We start from the raw sequence: 18,933 nt of genomic DNA, 5'->3' as shown, positions 1-18,933 counted from the left end.
CAGGTGCTAAGTACCATCATAAGGATCGTCATGATGACCCACACACTCATATCATGTGGGCTGAGGGTTTTTGAAGTTTAAATACTGATCTCCATATCCAAGCATTTTACATAGTGCAGCTGCATAAGATAGGGCATCATGTGTGTGTGTGCCCGCCCACATGCACGTACATAAGGTCAGGATGAACACAAGACTTAAACTCAATTTTTTTGAAGTTCACCTGTATTTGTTTGACCAGATGATGTCAGTAGGCACCTGTAATTTCTGGTTTAACTGTGTCCAGGAGGTGTGAGTGTTTTGTCGTATCAATACAGGACACACAAACTAAGTGTTTGTGTGACAGCATAAAAGATATTAGACAAAAGAATAGACTCAGATTCTGTAAAATAGACAAGGCATGGGTGCAGGTTCACATACAGGTGTGAAGGGTACAACGACACCACAGAGGGGGGTGTTGCTGTTTGTTTGGAGGGTTAAAATTTATATATAGAGGGTAGGGTGTAGCTGCCTACTTTAATCCATGACTACAGCCATCAAACGAGGCCTTTGGAGGGTTTTTCTTCATGGTTTTCATAAATCTGACCATACAGATGTGTTCTACATGCTTGATTTTATAGGAATAAATTCTTGGATCGTCCAATTTTGATATGTGGGCAGGTTTTATGATATTTAAAAATCGACATTCTAAAATTTTCATTTCAAGGCTTTTTTTAGTGAAAAAAAATGAGCCAAGTCTCGTTTCCTAGCAAATCAACCACGCCGAACACATCTGCAGGGTCAGATTTGCAAAAAACACCCCAAAAACCCTTGTTTGCTAGCCATAGGCACCTAACTTTCATTATCACCTACTACCAATCCTATATATGTATATACCATTGGATCATGTTTAGAATGTTCTGTTTATTATTTTTACGTGTGAAAGTTGACTTAAATATAACATTTTATACCATTTTTAAACCATCCTAATTTCCATGAATTGTGAGCCGATGATTTTCACTGTCTCAAAAAATGAAATTTTACAGTGTATTAAACATGATAAAACCTTCTAACATAGTAAATAAATTATTCTAAAAACATCTATATGGCTAAATTTATCATTTAATGGCTGGATATATGAAAACAAGAGTGTGTACCACCGCATGGTATCATGGTACGGAACTACCATATATATATATATATATATATATATATATATATATAAGTGGGTTTATATTTAATAGTCAATTGTAGGTACAATCTAGTTGGAATCTCATGATGCAAGTCACCGTTTTCTTGCTTAAATGACTGCTTATGTCACCTTTTTCTTGCTAAAGTTTCTTATTTGGCCTTAACTATACAATAACTACAAAAAGTAACACAAGGCCACCACATGAGCAACAAAAGATAGGGGCCTATCTCAAAACTTCTAAAAAGTAGGCAGTTAAACATAACTTTTCCATAAGTTAGGTACCTATATGTAAATTCCCTATAATTTAAAAAAATTATGCCAATTTTATTAATAACTTTGAGTAAAAGTTGGGGTACTTTAGTAATTTAAACAGTTTATCTCTTTCTACTAAAAGAGGATGGTGTGGGGTATTCATTTACTAAATGGGGGAAGGGTTAACAAATTCTATTTTGCTCTCTCTCTCTCTCTCTCTCTCTCTCTCTCTCTCTCTCTCCTGCCAAGAAGGGGCAGGATGGGGGGAGAAGTAGCCATCGTCGGATTGGGCTTTGGCTCAACCACTTTAACCAAGCCATAACCTGAAAAAAAAGAGGAGTTTCAAGTATCAGGTCTGAGTCAGGATCTACCCAACCCAACTCAACATGAACCCAATACCCATACTAGCATTGACACAGGTACCTAGGGTACACGGGCATATCCATGTTACATAGATCAAAAGGAAAGCATTTCTGATGTGAGTAATAGGGTGAAGTATCAAATCTCCAGTAACTACATTTATTTTTACCTTTGTATAGAATTAAAATAAGATTCACCCAAATAAATATACCATGTTTTTCAATCATCCTACTTGATACAAACCAGCCAAGGCTGCCAATAAAAGATCATTCGGATTTGACAAGTAAATGTTATGTTCTTGAACCTTATTGGTGCATTCATCGTCCCACAAAATTACCTACCGGATTATAAAGAAGATCATCATTGTCTTAGTTGTCAAAGGCAGCACCTAAGCTGGCTAGACACAGGGCCACTGCCTAGGGTTATGGGTCTAAGGAGTAGAGCCCTGTTTTTCAGCTTAGCGCCTAGGTCGTAGGGGTTGCCATTTCTTTATTTTTTTTGTCTTCTTTTCTTTTTTTATTTCACCCTCCCTAAACACTTTTTTCTTTCTTCTCTCCTTTTCTTTTTCTTTTTCTTTTTCTTTTTCTTTTTCTTTTTTACCTTCTTTTTTTCCTCCTTTTCTTCTTCCCTCTCCATTCACCCCTCCACCTTCTTCTCTTTTCTTTTTTTCTCCTTTTTCTGTTTTACTTCTTCGTTTTTCTTTTTTCTTCTTATTCCTCTTCTCACCCCTCCACTCTCTCCTATATGTATGTGTGCACACACACGCATACAGTTTTATGTTCAATGTTATGTAATTTTGTGATATGTTACACTTAATTACACACTTCACTCATAGTTACAATCACATGTTTGTTACTAAATTTAACTATTTATTGTAGTATTTCTGCTTTTCTTGATGTTTTATTTATTTTTTGGTCCCCAAAACCCTGACTAGTCCTTTTAAAGGTCTTCCACCTAGGCTCTGACTAGTGCTTTTGACAACCAAGATCCTTGTACCAACAACTGGGGTTCATGTGTCTCCTCTTTTACATATATGATAGAATGGAATGTTTCAACCAGTATTATCATTTACAACGTGCAAGGTCATAGGGAAAGATAAAATATTGTCTTGGCGTTTAACACCTCTTTCTCCTTGGAAATGACCATGTCCTCTTGAGAATAAAGACCTGGTACCAGCACTTAAAATTTCATGATAATCTCCTAAAATGTTGTTTCTCTTCATAAGTTGTTCGAGGTGGTCTTTTTATGAAACTTATCCCTGTTTGATACTCTTTCAGCTACCATAGCCAACTAGTTTGTAATGGTCTTCAATTTGTTCAAATACCCTGTTATCAACTACAAATTCTTTCTCAAATCTTGGGATGCTTATGCATAGCACTGGAGATGTTCCCATAATTCCTTTTCAGTATAATTACCAAGATACCAATCAATATTTGTAGAAAAGCAATCTATGGTCAGATGCAACCAGCAATGGAGTCAAAATATTCTTTATTCCGTCAAAACAAATTTCTTAAATCTAAAAGTAGAATGAGTTATGCTCCTATACAGATTCATCTCATGTGAACAGAGAATATAAGGGGCAAAAATGCTCGATCAAGGCTTGCTGCTTGAAGAGCATCTAATCAAGCTTCAACTTTTGTTTCCCTCAACTGCTGTAGGATCTGCACAAGCCTTTATTCTTAAAATAACAGAATTTCATCAGTGTCTATGAAGCATATTCACAAATATTGGTATATCTCGGAAAGGCTATTTCTCGCGATATTATAAGTTTGGTGATAAATATTGAAAAAATCTTGGGGCTTAAAATAAATAAATAAATATATATATATAACCAAAATAGGTAAGAAAACATCATGTTTAGAAGATAAAATACATATATAATGAAATAAATAAGTAAAAAATGCAAAATAAGATGTAGAAAATAAATAAAAAGTTAAAAACAGTAACAATAATTGATAATATTGAGATACTATCATGAGAATATCACGATATTCTCGTGATAATATCACGATGTTATCAAATTGATGATATTTCCAAAATATCGCGATATTTTACCTATAATATCGTTTGCTGAAAATACAGAGATAATATCACGATATTTTGAAAATTTTGCCGATATCTGTGACTATGCTATAAAGCTCAGATTCACCATCACTTATTAATTTATCATAACATGTAGCAACAACAACAAACAACAACAACAACAACTACGCCTTCATCCCAAAACAATTGGGGTCAGCGATATGAACCAAAAAAGAAATTCATTTTGGGTCTTCCACATGAATCCTTTTCCTCCAATCATTTCTATCCAACGCCATGTCCTCGGTGAGGTTCAAAGCATTCATATCCTTTCCTATCATCTCCATCCAAGTCTTCCTAGGCCTACCCCGACCTCTTTTAACTAATATATTTTCCCATTTCTCCAACCTTCTAACTGGAGCATCATTAGGCCTTCGCCGAATATGTCCAAACCACCGTAAACGATTCTCTCGCATCTTATTTTCAATGGGTGCAACACCTACCTTACGTATCTCTTCGTTCCGAATCTTATCTTTTATTGTATTTCCACACATCCATCTAAGCATCCGCATCTCAGCTACACTCATTTTTTGAATATGATGTCTCTTGGCAGCCCAACATTCCGTACCATATAGTAAAGCGGGTCTAATAGTCGTCCTATAAAACTTTCCCTTCAACCGCAATGGCATTCTACGATCGCACAGCACTCCAGTAGCACTTTTCCATTTCATCCACCCAACCTTTATCCTATGATTTACATCTCCATCAATTTCTCCATACTTTTGAATGATGGATCCCAAATATTTGAAATAATCATTCACCGGTATATCTTGCTCACCAAGCTTCACTACACTCCCATCACTACTTCGTTGCTTACTAAACCGACATTCCATATATTCAGTCTTACTCTTACTCAACTTAAAACCTCTAGCTTCCAATGTCTGTCTCCATAATTCTAACTTAGCATTAACCCCAGCTCTAGACTCATCAATCAAAACAATATCATCAGCAAACAACATACACCACGGTACATTTTCTTGAATTGATCTCGTAAGCTCATCCATCACTATTGCAAATAGGAAAGGGCTTAAAGCAGATCCTTGATGTAACCCAACCGTTATCGGGAAATTGGTTGTCACCCCTCCACAAGTGCGGACATTGGTTACTACTCCTTCATACATATCTTTAATTATACTAATGTACTTGAGAGAAACACCTTTCTTCATCATTGTCCACCAGAGAACGTCCCTAGGTACTCTATCGTATGCCTTCTCTAAATCAATAAAAACCATATGCAAATCTTTGTTCCTCTCTCTATATCTTTCAATAAGTTGTCTAAGAAGATGTATAGCTTCCATAGTTGATCTTCCAGGCATAAAACCAATTTGATTCTCCGATATCATGACAACCTTCCTCAACCTAGACTCAATCACCCTCTCCCAAAGTTTCATAGTATGACTCATGAGTTTTATACCACGATAGTTTGTGCAATCTTGTATATCACCCTTTTTCTTATATAAAGGCACCAAAGTACTCTTCCTCCACTCATTAGGCATCTTATTTGTTCGCCAAATCAAGTTAAAAAGATTTGTCAACCATTCTAAACCTTTCTCTCCCAAGCATTTCCAAGCCTCGATAGGTATACCATCTGGGCCAACTGCCCTTCTTGATTTCATTTTCTTCAAAGCCTCTGCAATTTCTTTCTTTTGAATCTTGCGCATGAAGTCACGATTTATCATAACATGTAGCACTTTACAAAAATTATAATGAGAAAATCACCCACCCAGCAGCCTCCATTCAAAGTTCTATTTTCTGCTTTGCACACCATAACCCTTCACAAAGTTGATGAAACTAAATTGTATAAAATCATTATTCACGAAATTTAGTATATGCCTTGAGGTTTAAGTGTGTCCCTGTGGCTCATAAGTCCTACCTATGCATTTACTACATCCCATATAAGTAGAGGCCTTCCCAGAAAATGGCTCCTAGCTGAAACACATTTTGTTGAGATAAAACTAAGTTTCAACCATTATGGTTGTATTGCAGCCTGGGTGGTTAGTGTTTGATGATTTTCCAGCTTCCGTGTACTCCTTATTCAACTACCATGTAAAAAAAGAAGACTATTATAACATGAATCCCAACAATTTCCTAACAAGTAACAACTAATTCATAATGAAGTCGACATAACATGTTTTTATAGTGTGTGTGTGTGTGTGTCTGTGTGTGTGTGAGAGAGAGAAAGAGCAAATTACAATCAAGAAACTAGACATCTCAATGTCAAGTCCAAACACAGAACATCATACTATGATAGCGTCCATGATCAGCTACAACTTAAAAATTAAAGTAAAATTCTGAAGCCAGCAATGAAACCAAAGTGACAAAAAAAACACTAAGCATCTCCTTCCAAGCTAGTGTTGTCATCTCTCACCAATCCAATCTTCACAAGTATGAATGTGAAGGCACTCAGATTTATTGTCATGCACTTACCATGAATACACCTCACAAGCTGCTAAAAGCCCTACTCTTTAACACTTACTACAAAACTCAAGAACCATACCACAAAACTCTACACAAACAAGGATCATAATTCCATAAACCACTTAAGAAAATTATAACTGCATCACCAAGTATCATCAATGCTAAATCTTTAAAGAATGAATAAGCTTGGTTTTCCCAATATGAGATTAAACTTTCTTGATGTTGAAAATGCACTTTTCATATTAAGAGAAATCTACCTTCTTTTAAGATGTATCTTTTTATTATAAAACCTACACACATGAAAGGTAGCTTCAGTAAGAGATTTAAAAGATGCGCTTTAGTAAAAGCACATGTTTTATGTACTCTTATATGTCACTTCCAACTTGCTTCTGTTGTCGCTTACTGCTTGCTTCCTTTTATATTTTCAACGTTTCACAGTCCATGCATTAACATTTCTTAAAACCTCATTTCTTGCTCCATGCTTTGTGCATTGCTTCTCACACCTGCTTCTTACTCTAGTAACCATGGTTTACAAACTGTTGTACCCTCAAGCATCTGCTCAAGGACATCTTGAGCTAGTTCCCTGAATACTATTTTTTGAAAGAAAACTAATAGCCTACATTATGTAGCATCTCATCCCTAAAAGATGAGATTTCTCAAACTCGCATAAACAAAAAAAATAGAACTAGAACCTCAAGGACTACATTCCAAATATTCTAAAAGCAAGCCAACAAAATCCATGCCCCTTATTAAACCAAAGCCCATTCTCAACACAGAACTCAAAAGAAAAAAGGACTGTTCAGCCACAAATTATCCAAAAGTCCAGGGAAGGAAACTCCACAACCCATAAATGGTCTCAAGGCCATGTCATTGTGTACAAAAAGGTGGTAGGAATATCTACTTTAGTCCTCTCCCTTCAACAGCTTCAGACAAAATAACAAGAACTACAGCAATGTAAAGCAAAAAATGAAATGGAAAAAGAACGAGTAAAAATGTACCATGGTGCATATTCACATACACATCCATAATGAAAGCCACATTAAGACACTTCAACTAGTTGAATATCCATGTAATGATTTACTCGTTAAAAAGTCATGTTCACGATAAGAAAATTAGATCATTTACCACATCACATTACAAAGGGAATCACTACTTGGAATAACTTACCACCTCACAAGATCCAAACAATTACAAAGGACATCACCATCTGGAGTCACGTCTTATTGACATCTAAAGTATCACCTTGCATAAAATATTTATCCTAAAAATGTCCATCTAAACTAGAACCACGTATATCTTCCATATTAAACACCCACTCTCATCAAGACCACATGGAGCAACTTACATGATCAATTCAAGATGTTGATTTATGGATGAAACACAAAGCAGCACTTGTTCCTTTAAACAAGATCAATTACTTATAACTTGCAAGCATATTAGCTTCAGTTATTGTTAGCAAACAATAAAAACAAATAAATAAGTCAAAATAAGGACATTATATAAAGCGGAGCAGTAATATCAATGATTGGATTGTTGAAGGAGAATATCCCAACAGCAGATAACCAAAATGTTTAAATCTCTCAACTAGCAGAGATTTGACCCACAATTATGATAAAAGTATGAGTACAATGCAGTGTTATGAAAAACGTGCCTTGAGGCGCAAAAGGCGCAACTTGCCTTGAGGCGCGGCCTTTTGTGCCTCAAGGCGCAAAAAAAAGTTTTTTTTTACAACAAGATTTTTGTAGGTTAATCTCATATATTTTCCAGTTATTTCAGTTATGTAATCAGTTTCTTAGTATATTACTATATTTTAACTTTTGTTGGTTAATTTTGTATATTTTTCAGTTATTTCAGTTATGTAATTAGTTTCTTAATATATTTTAACTTTTGTTGGTTAATCTCATATATTTTCCAGTTATGTAATCAGTTTTTTAGTTACTTTTATATGTTAATCTCATATTTTTTAGAATAATCTCATATATTTTAACTTTTGTAGGTTAATCTCATATATTTTCCAGTTATTTCAGTTATGTAATCAGTTTCTTAGTATATTTTAACTTTTGTTGGTTAATCTCATATATTTTCCAATTATGTAATCAGTTTTTAGTTACTTTTATATGTTAATCTCATATTTTTTAGAATAATCTCATATATTTTAACTTTTGTAGGTTAATCTCATATATTTTCCAGTTATTTCAGTTATATAATGAGTTTTTTAGTATATTTTAACTTTTGTTGGTTAATCTCATATATTTTCCAGTTATATAATCAGTTTTTTAGTTACTTTTATATGTTAATCTCATATTTTTAGAATAATCTCATATATTTTAACTTTTGTTGGTTAATCTCATATATTTTCAGTTATGTAATCGGTTTATTAGTATATTTTATCTTTTGTTGGTTAATCTCATATATTTTCCAGTTATGTAATCATTTTTTTAGTTACTTTTATATGTTAATCTCATATTTTTAGAATAATCTCATATATTTTAATTTTTGTAGGTTAATCTCATATATTTTCCAGTCATTTCAGTTATGTAATCAGTTTCATAGTATATTTTAACTTTTTTTGGTTAATCTCATATATTTTCCAGTTATGTAATCAGTTTTTAGTTACTTTTATATGTTAATCTCATATTTTTTAGTACTTATTTGAGATTTTTTAATTCTTATTGGTTGTTATTTCATCAATAAAACATTTTTTATTTATTTGTATTTTTAGATATTTTTTTATAATTTTTTTAAAGTTTTCAAAAAAATTATTTGAGGCTTACACTTTATGCCTTGAGGCTTACGCATCTCGGTTTTTTGTGGAGCGCCTTGCTACACCTCAACGCTTTTCACAACACTGGTACAATGTCAAACAGGCTCCAAGGATATCAAAGAAATCATACAAATACATATAGATTTACAGAAAAATAGCAAAGATACAAGTTCCATAAAGAAGGAAGATGCTGATGATACATAAAACACTGAATTACATGGAGTTTCCAGACTTATGTCATTTTGCATAGAAATGGTTCATCAATGCCAAGAGAATATGTGCATATAGGGAAACAGTCCCCTCAAATATGTAACCGACCTCAATCACCCACAATAATGTCTTTCATAATTCAACATTTTTATTCATTAAACTTAGTCCTATATGCATCTGCTTATACTATGAAAACCACATAACCATCGTGTGCATTTTGTGACGAGAATCTGAAACGTGCTGAAATTCCACCATCACCACCACCACCAAGAAAGAATCAACGTGTAAAACTTGTACTCTCTAGAATCTAAGAACAATTTTGTAACAATTGAATGATTTAACTACAATAATTATAAACATTTCATTTATTCTTTTAGGTTCAACTTTGCTTCAAGATATGTCACATAACAAAAATCACCCAAAAATGCCAAATCCACAACTGTATTCGTTGTTCTTGTGGCTGTTGTTGCTTCACAAAAAAAAAACTCAATGGAACAAAATGCTGCAATCAGCACATTAAAACGACAACTTGGCTGAATCAAAATCAGAAGCAACAAGAAAACAAACACAATTTTACACAATGGGAAAGAAAACACAGGAAGAAAATGAGAAAAACAAACCATCAGACAGTTTGCTCTTCGAGAGGGAGCCCGACCTACCGTCCTTGTGATCGCGCCCATTCCCAGCATTCATCTTTCCACCGGACGTCGAGGGGATCGAAACCCGATCCTTATCCTTCCCGTTCATCCCCTTGGAGGTCGACGGCGACGACTTCTCGAGATGCTTGTCCAACGCATCGTTGATCCGTTTCCGGTCGAGAGGGTCACGCAGAGTGAGGTCGGACCTCGATGCCCCCGTTCTCGCTTCCGATCCCACACTCCGCTCTTTGTACATGACCCCTCCTCTCTCTCTCTCTCGCTTCCTCTCCCTCTCTTCTAATCCACAAGCCCTAAAATCTCCACCTCCATCAACGCCCCACCAAGAAGAAATCCCTCCCCAGAATGAGAACCAATCCGACCCACCTACAAAGGACACCAAAAAAACCGAAATTTCACACGCAGGACGCCGAAATCACAAAAATAAGCGATACCCACATCAAGAAAATCCGAGATTTCATGAGAATAAGAATGAAAGAAGAGATTCCTCCTTTCCTGCGTTTTCCTTAGCATGATTGAGCTGTTTGGTTCTGAAGATTAGCGGGTGATCGATAGCGTACCTTTTTCCTTCTATTCCCACGAGTGGAAGGAGGAGAAGGAGAAGAGGAAGAGGATTTATTCGCATGACGAGGAGCGAAGAAAACCCAACAAACAAACACCCTTCACCCTTTCCTCTACCTTTCCCCTTCACGTTTGTTTCCTGAGTGCGTGTGGAAGCACACGTGCGATCTGTGTGATGATAACTGGGCTTAGTCCAGGCTCAGCCTGAGCCTTTTAAGCCTGACCTGGTTAACGGACCGGGCCAGTCAGGCACTATTTATTTTGCAAACGGGTTGGACTCGTTACTTTATCAGACCGGGCCAATCTTGACTTTAAGTGAGCCCAGGCTGCAAAATGCAGCCCTAGCCTGACCTATCATTTATCAGGTACGCGACATCCAGTCGTTCCCAATTGCTTTATTGGGCCAGACCCCACCCAACTTTAGTCCAGCCTAGACTTAGGATGCAAATGGTTCCGACTCGTAACAGTTAAATACATTGAGATTCAGGTCGGAACAGGATTCAAAACAGCCAAAAATTGCAAAAACCTTCATTCTTGAATCCGACTTATTTGTATCCTTACCTAGGCTCCAAAATGCAGACCAAGTTGACCCATCATGGGCTGAGTACCCGGTAACCCATCCAGAACCTGACCCAATGTCTACCCGAGTCCGGATCGCTCCATCAGGCCTTGGGCCCCACAACTGACAGGCCCTGTCCCCAAGATGGAGGGTGATCAGGTGCTTAATGCACAAATATTTGTACAATCATATTGCACCTGATCTTTTTACATGTCTACTACCCATAACTGTTATTGATTGGAAATGAATCTGTTTGGCTACGTTTGAAGTGAGAGAGGGCTGCCAATGGATCAGGTCCATGTTGGGTATATTGGATACCAAGTTTGGGTAGATCCCTTAAGTATCATGTTAGTAACACTCTCTCTCCAGCATAAACTCATAGGTGCAAGTTCTATATGATAAAGCATATGAGTTTGGCACATTCCACTTGCTAGCACTTCCACTTTTAGATTGAGCATTTTGATGTAAAATGTGATTTTTTTTTTCCTGTGAAATTTTGATGCATGGTAAAACTATTACCTTTGAGGCGTTAAAAAAAAAAACTAATTTTTTTTTCGAAAGCTGGGGTTAGGCAGACCCCTACCAGTTATACAATCATATCATTTGGGATTCGAGCTTGCAACGTTCCAATACAAAGGTGACGTGCACTAACTGCTCCTGCCAGACAAGCGGAGACCCCGTTGGTCGCTTAAAAAAAACATATTAGGCAATACAATCAGATGATTCATATCATATTTTGACTAAACAATTCATGCAAATTAAATTCGTGAGGTTTGATCTGAAAGAAAAATAGTTTTATAATTTTTACTATATGGTACAATCGAGTGTAGCCAATACTTTCTACAAGTTGAGAACAAGTGAAAACATATATTCTAAACGTTCTTTGAATTGTAGGGGCAAAGTTTGTATTTTGATTTTATCTACCGGACATAACCCAAACTGAGTTACATGTCATCTGGGCGATGAATTAAATTGGAAAGGTAAAATCGGTCAAATCTGAATTAAATTGGATCATTTTTCAATAGGGTCATTTCAAAAATTATTTTTATTTAAATTCCTTATTTTTTATAACTATATTTTTAAAAACATCAAAACGAATCCATTCAGGTATAATCAGCTCCATTCAAGCCAATTGTGTCGATTTGACAGAAAATCAGCAGAATTTTGGAATATATTGTTTTGACAAAGGGTTGATTAGATCTTAATCGGCCAATTCAAGCCAATACAGATCGATTTTAACAACATTGGTACAATCTTTATCATATCAAATAGCACCACCAATCTGGATCCACTACGTTTTTTTTTATTGGACGGAAATCTCAAATAAGATCTACATCCGGATCCGGTTCAGAGTCATCTATGTGGAGTTGTTATGATTCAAAATTGGATAAAGAACAATGTTTTTGTCAGATACGTGCTTGAGGGGAGTAAAATCCGACCTGTTGTTTTTTTTTCTCATGTAAAATGCTTTTCCGTACGAAAGGGTCACTCGTTCAGAAAAATAATGCAACTTAGGTGGGTCCCGTGAGAATAAAAAAATACTTTCCCTGGGCTTAAGAAAGTATTTTCATACAAAAATGCAGACCCCATCCAATCCCATAGGAGAGGTGCTTTCACCCACCTTGAGAAAAAACCCATTTTCCTGCAGAAATGTGTCAAACAAACTGCTAAGATGGTGAACATTTTGATCCTCAAGGGATGAAACTCACTTAAGGCTCTGCTTGGGAAACTGTAGTTGGTGGGAGTTTATGCATTTGGACAAGGCAGCTGCCAATTCCTAGATGTGCAGTTACCGCCTCTACATTGTTAGCGCAAATACAAAGAGGAGATGGCCTTACCTCCTTGCTGAAATGCATAAACCACCTCTTCAACGTCATTCTCCCAAACATCCACCACGAAGGTAGCTTGACTAAGTTTTACCAAATGCATGAACTCCCATACCAGTTACTAAACAGAGCTTAAAAGTGTCAGATTGATAGGAAAAATGAGTTCTATGAAAACAGACTAAACCTGTGCTGGAAAAAGCATCTAAATTTGCAGGCAGCAGTAACATATACAAAAGATGGCAAGAGTGCAACACAACTATACCAACCATTTAGAATCGAGACACCCGGACATCTGATGATTAATCTTCAGCAAAGTACTTCTCTTCTGCATCATACGTGACTTCCTTCATCCAATGATCATCCAGTGTCTCATCATCATCGATTTTGGAATAGTCTAAATGTGTATCTTCACCAGACAGAAACTTCTGCTGCATAATATGCGTAAATTGGTCCATCCTATCTTCCATCTCTACCGCTGATATAGCTTCCTCATGGTGCTCTTCACCTGTCAATGCAGAACCACTACATGCTTCCTCGTCCATTTGTACCTGCATACAAGACGCAAGTGTCAGAGCACAGCTAATGCAATACCATCACGTAACTCTCTGCACATAGGCAGGATTCACCATACGCATGGTATACTGTTAACTATGGTAGGTTTAGCTCGGATCTGACCAACTTGAATCCGTTCGGTCAGGGTGAGTAATCCTCTACTACTTCCGATTATCAAATCAATCAGGTATTTAGGGGTTTCCCCACATAAAGTCAGACTCCAAAAATATCCAAACACAACTAGATATGATAACTGCAATGGGTCCAACCTTATTAGACTGGATAAATTGCGAGTCTCTGAGCCCAAGACCCAAGTAGATTATGTCCCATTATTCATAGACCAAAGGCCAAGAGGGCCTCTGTTTACATCCTCATATTTTCAACACCTTATTTCATGTGTAGAATTACAATGATCTTAAATAATTGTAGAGCAGAAATACAGAAAAAATATAATACATCATTCAAGAACAAATGAAAAACAGAAAACTTACTAGCAGGTACAAAGTCAACTTCCAATTGCCCCATAGGCTCGGAAGACTAAACTAGAATTACAATGATCTTAAATAATTGTAGAACAGAAATACAGAAAAATCTAATACATTATTCAAGAATAAATAAAAAACAGAAAACTTAGTAGCAGGTACAAAGTCCACAACTTCCAATTGCCCCACAGGCTTGGAACAATAAACTTATGATCAATACATACATTAGCTGTTTATGCCTTGTCTACTGTGGTCCTATCCCATCATTCGTCACTACAAGTGTGTGTGTGTGTCTTCATACTGTTTCATGCTCATCTTTTCCCTTACTACATGTGAAGATTCATGATACTTCTGCATGCCTACACTGAGTCTAGTTTATAGAGCTCACTCATTAGTTGTTGATGTAGCTTTTGATGCAACCTATGTGATTCTCATTTCAAACTTTACCATTTACTATGTTATTATTTTCTTGATGCATCCTTCAGTTTCATTATTTAGTTTAATTGTTGATTTTCATATACATTATAATGATATCTTCTGCAGCCACATGGTCCGTTTCATCTTATCCTAAAATGCTATGCTAGAGTACAGCTAATAGCAACCCCCTACCAGGGAAAAAAATAAGAAGAAAAATTCTGCCTCAAGGCATGCAGAGTTTTGACAATTTTCAGTTATCAAATTCCTCCAGTAAGGCTACTCCAATCAGCTCCAGGAATTGGAGCAGAAAGGATTCCTAACAAGGACAATTCTCTTTGTTGAACCAGAGGCAACCACAACATCCAACTTGCGCAGTGTAGAAATATAGATAAAATGAACCTAAACACAACAAAGATTCTCTCACATGCATTTCGATTTTCCCTTTCCTTTTTTTGGTTTATAAATCCGTCTTATATCATGGGATCTTGCAGCATAAAGAGCATAAAGAAGAAATGTTATTCACTGTTAAAAGTAATTAGTGAACTGAACAATACAATCAGAATTATACAGATGAAAAGATAACGTAAGGAAGATCAAAGGTGCTGCCACACCTAAGTGAAGAGGAAGGACATTAGGGGGCAGAGAGTTATTTAGGTATATAGAAGATACATACCAGGATAATTAATTTACAAGTAATAGACTGAATGAGAGAGGCCGCTTAATCAGTTTTTTCAGGCAGATTGAGAGAGCAAGTTCCTTCGTATTTCAAGGTCTTAAATCGAGAGAGAATAGTGAAGAGGAAGTAAAGAATGACCTTGCTTACAAGAAAAAGGTAATAACAAAGATGCTCACAATGATGTGCTTATATATACAAGCCCTTCTATCAAGAAATAACAAAGATCCTCACAATGATGTAAGCTTATACATACTAGCCCTTCTATCAAGAAATAACAAAGATGCTCACAATGATGTAAGCTTATACATACTAGCCCTTCTATCAAGAAATCATCTTGCTTAATGTTCTACCACTGTAATTTACAAGCAAAGGGGAAGCTTGAATTGAACACTATTTGGCTGTTCTTGTGACCATAATTTCTATTCAAGTATCAAGAACATAGTTTTCTGCTTTTTCCAATAACAAGAACCTGGCCCAAGGAGATGCCGGGTTGTAGTGATCTTGGATACCAACTAAACACTATGGCTACCATGCCACATCCCACCCATTGTTCAAGCTCTTCAAGTGGAGTTTAAAGGGTCCAAGTACATGAAGTTCCATTCTAGAACCAGACTTAGCCATTACTGTTTGCTAGTAAGCAATGCCCGGAAACTTAATGTGCTACCTTTCCTATCCATTCAACCAATCAATATTGTTTGACACCCATACTCACTCTGATGCTTGTGAAATTATTGTATGGAAGAAGAAACAATGATAGTGGTCTACAGCTGCAACCAAAGGACCATAAAAATTTCTCCGCCCGTCTAGATGTCCATTGCATAAATAGTATAATAGGATCACTTAGGAGTAAAAATAGAATACTGCTGATATTACGACAGATTAAAAAATGACAAACACATAGAAATCGATCATCACTTTTGTTCAAAAAATGAGCAACATTTCCACTAAAAATTCTAACATTAAATAAGTTCCTCAGTTCATGTTCAAGCTGATTGCTATATAAAACATGTGTATGTTTGTGCATAGAAGCATTGCATGCAGGTCCAGATTCATGCATGTGTCAATCTCGAAAATGATAATATTGGAGAAAAAAAAGATATTTTGGTGGTAATTCTGGTTATGAGGAAGTTTGTATTCTTCATGGTTAACTTTGTTTATTAAAAGAACACACGGTAGCTGACATATGAAAGGACACTAATGGTTTTCAACTTGAAAAACAGAAAAAAAAATGTTGTACACTACCAAGAGAAAATAAAAGATGAAGCAAAAGCTATTAACAAAACTAGGAAGATGCTTTAATTACCTTTACACCAGTAGAAACATCCCTTCTTCCATATTCATCAATTTCATTATCTTCTTCTTCTTCTTCTTCTTCTTCTTCTTCTTCTTCTTCTTCTTCTTCTTCTTCTTCTTCTTCTTTATGACCAACCCAATCCTTCTTAGGAACACCGAGCCTTTCTTGCTCTTTCCTTATCTGTGCAGTAATTATGTTTTCTTCACATCGACGCATCAAAGTCTCTGACCAACGCTCCCCTGGCCTAGAGATATTCCTACCTATAGGATCCTGAAATTTCCCCACATACTCATGGTGCAGATACGGTTCCCTTTCTCTCATGGAATCCTCGGAAAAATACTGACCATCATGAATAAGCTTGTTCAAGAAAGCTCGCCTTCGATTCTTTACTGTCACAGAGCGCAAGTGCTTTTCTTCTATGGTAGGATTTGTCGCACTTCGAAGTTGCTTCAAATGCCAATTGATTTCATAATCATCTCTCAAGCATTCAAACTCTCCAAGTTCTTCACTGGTCATCTGTAATCCATATCTCTCTGTGCTCATGATAAGAAGCGTCAATAAATATATACATTTCAACTTTCCATTTTTCTTACTGACAACCAAGAAAAACATAAGGAGAAAAGGAAACATCACCTACAATATAAATCTGATGTACAATGGGCTACAAGCAATCATGTACATGGCAACATACTTAACAAACCAGATACAAGATAGTTTGGGGAAAAAAGAATAAGAGGAAGAAAGATATCATCCAGTTAGTTCATCCTGCATTTGGAGTGTTTGCAATCACACAGAATTGCCCTAAAACTTGACATATTTAGAAATACCAAGGTTTCATTTAGTAGAGTAATTTTGTGTACCCTTCACTGATATACCTAAAGATTAACCAGAGACAATCGAAAAATAGAACAAAACCAAAATTACAGTGTAGAATTCATGTGGGCAACAAAATACCATAATCATGCTTCCTATCCTAAAGGGCCATACCCAGTATGGTCCCATATACAGGGCTAGATAAAGAGGGGCAAACCAAAAACGGTCTTAGCCTTCTGCATTTTGCATGAAGTGGCCGCTCTTAATACTCAATCCAGGCAGAGAACGTGAGTGTTGTCTCGTTGCACCAAGAAATAGCCCTTAATATTACTTCCTATCCTATTCCAAGAAATCGAAGTCAATAACCAAAAACCAATAATTCATGACCATATCTAGCAACTCGCACCAGGTAATCGATAAGATCATGTCACTAACTCTTTCGAATTTGAAACCAAGTTCAAATTGTGCCTCCCCACAACCTTCACCCCACCTCCAACCAGAAAAAGAAGAAGGATAAATCCACCATTCAACAAAACCCTTTTTTTTAATTTAGATACTTCATGACTGTATCACAAAGACCATAAAAGAAGAGAATTTCGTCAATATATCGCACTTAATCGGATAATTCCGAAGCTCACAAAGACCAAACTAAGATTTCGATTGCAAAAAGGAGCAAAAGAGGATGAAACAACAAGTGGGTGATGGAGATATCGAACAGAGAAGGCCAGAAGACAAAGTTGGTGGTTTCAATTTGGAGATTAGAAGCGTCTCTACTACATACCCAGGAAGACGGCGGCGTCGGTGGAGAGGAGGTCGAGGAGGAAGGCCTTCCGCAGGGGTGGGTCGACGCGGTCTCCCTGCCGATAGATGGAGTTGGGGAAGTAGAGGTCCTCGTGAAGGGACAGCCGATCGCACAGGCGCTCCGCTGCTTCGCCGCTCAGCCGCTTCCTATCATCCTTCTCCTTCATCTCTCTCTCTCTCTCTCTCTCTCTCTCTCTCTCTCTCTCTCTCAAACAATACTCGGTGATCCCTCAAAACTGACTCTCTCATTGTATGGCTCGGATCCGGGTCTGAGCATAGTTGGATCTTGTCGGTCAGTCATTCCTTTGTGATCCGGGTTTGAGTCTGAGATCTATTCAGTCTGGTCCAGATGACAGAGTCCAAATTCTTTTTACTTTTCTGTAGATTCTCAGGGTACGTTTGAAAACCAGAAAATGGTCGAAAAAATGCAAGAAAGAAAGAGTGAACTTTTTCGCCTGTCCCAAACAAGAGAATTTCTTAAAGAAAAGTTTTTCTACAAACTTAAATTTTTAAATAAAAAAATTCCTTCACCTAAAGTGGTGAAAGAACATTTTATTTTAAAAGTTTTTTTTTTTTGCATTAAAACAATTCACACCTCCAAACTATTTCATTCTATCAGTTGCCACTCTTCCCCCACAACATTGCACCTATATCTTATGTATGAGGGGTCTAATATATCCCCTTCTCCCGAGTCCAGATCGGGTGAAGTATGATTGCACAAAAATTTGTGTATTAAGCACCTCATCACCCTTCATCAGGCCTTGGGTCCCACACTTGACAGGCCCTGTCCCCAAGATGGACCTGATCTTTTTACCCTTCTCCCTATCTTCTTTCAATAAAAGAGAATTTCCAACCCTAATTTTCTTATTATACACAAACAAGCTAAATTTTTCTTTTGAAAAAGTTCTTACATCAGAACTTCTCATAGGCAAAATTATCTTTTCTTATGAAATTTTTTCTTGCTTCTAAACGTGACCTTAAACTCTTAGTTTCCAATAAATTTCTTAATATAGGAATGTTTTGTAGGGTGTATCTTATATTGAAC

At 36.5% G+C, this 18,933-nt stretch overlaps 2 protein-coding genes across 2 annotated transcripts in view; both read right to left on the bottom strand.

Moving 5' to 3' along the window:
- LOC149819111 (putative casein kinase II subunit beta-4) overlaps nucleotides 1–10,652 on the bottom strand; it is a 31,182-nt gene extending 20,530 nt beyond the window's left edge. Inside the window, exons 1-2 of the mRNA XM_089984451.1 lie at nucleotides 10,468–10,652; nucleotides 9,911–10,273 (exon numbers count right to left, since the gene is read on the bottom strand). Coding sequence (XP_089840577.1) covers nucleotides 9,911–10,145 — 235 coding nt within the window. The 5' untranslated portion in view covers nucleotides 10,146–10,273; nucleotides 10,468–10,652. The remainder of the gene's footprint in view (nucleotides 1–9,910; nucleotides 10,274–10,467) is intronic.
- Nucleotides 10,653–12,976: 2,324 nt separating this feature from the next.
- Nucleotides 12,977–18,116, bottom strand: LOC149819110 (coiled-coil protein). The gene is made up of 3 exons (XM_089984393.1): nucleotides 17,869–18,116; nucleotides 16,284–16,807; nucleotides 12,977–13,401 (listed from the first exon to the last, which is right to left on the bottom strand). The coding sequence occupies exons 1-3, from the start codon at nucleotides 18,053–18,055 to the stop codon at nucleotides 13,153–13,155; spliced, it is 960 nt and encodes a 319-aa protein (XP_089840519.1). The 5' UTR covers nucleotides 18,056–18,116; the 3' UTR covers nucleotides 12,977–13,152.
- Nucleotides 18,117–18,933: the final 817 nt, after the last annotated feature.

This window comes from Nuphar pumila, chromosome 13 (assembly GCF_984573655.1).
Source record: "Nuphar pumila chromosome 13, dmNupPumi1.hap1.1, whole genome shotgun sequence".
NCBI classification, from domain to species: Eukaryota; Viridiplantae; Streptophyta; class Magnoliopsida; order Nymphaeales; family Nymphaeaceae; genus Nuphar; species Nuphar pumila.
Note: the sequence above shows the minus strand (reverse complement) of the source record. Positions and strands in the feature narration are given on the sequence as shown.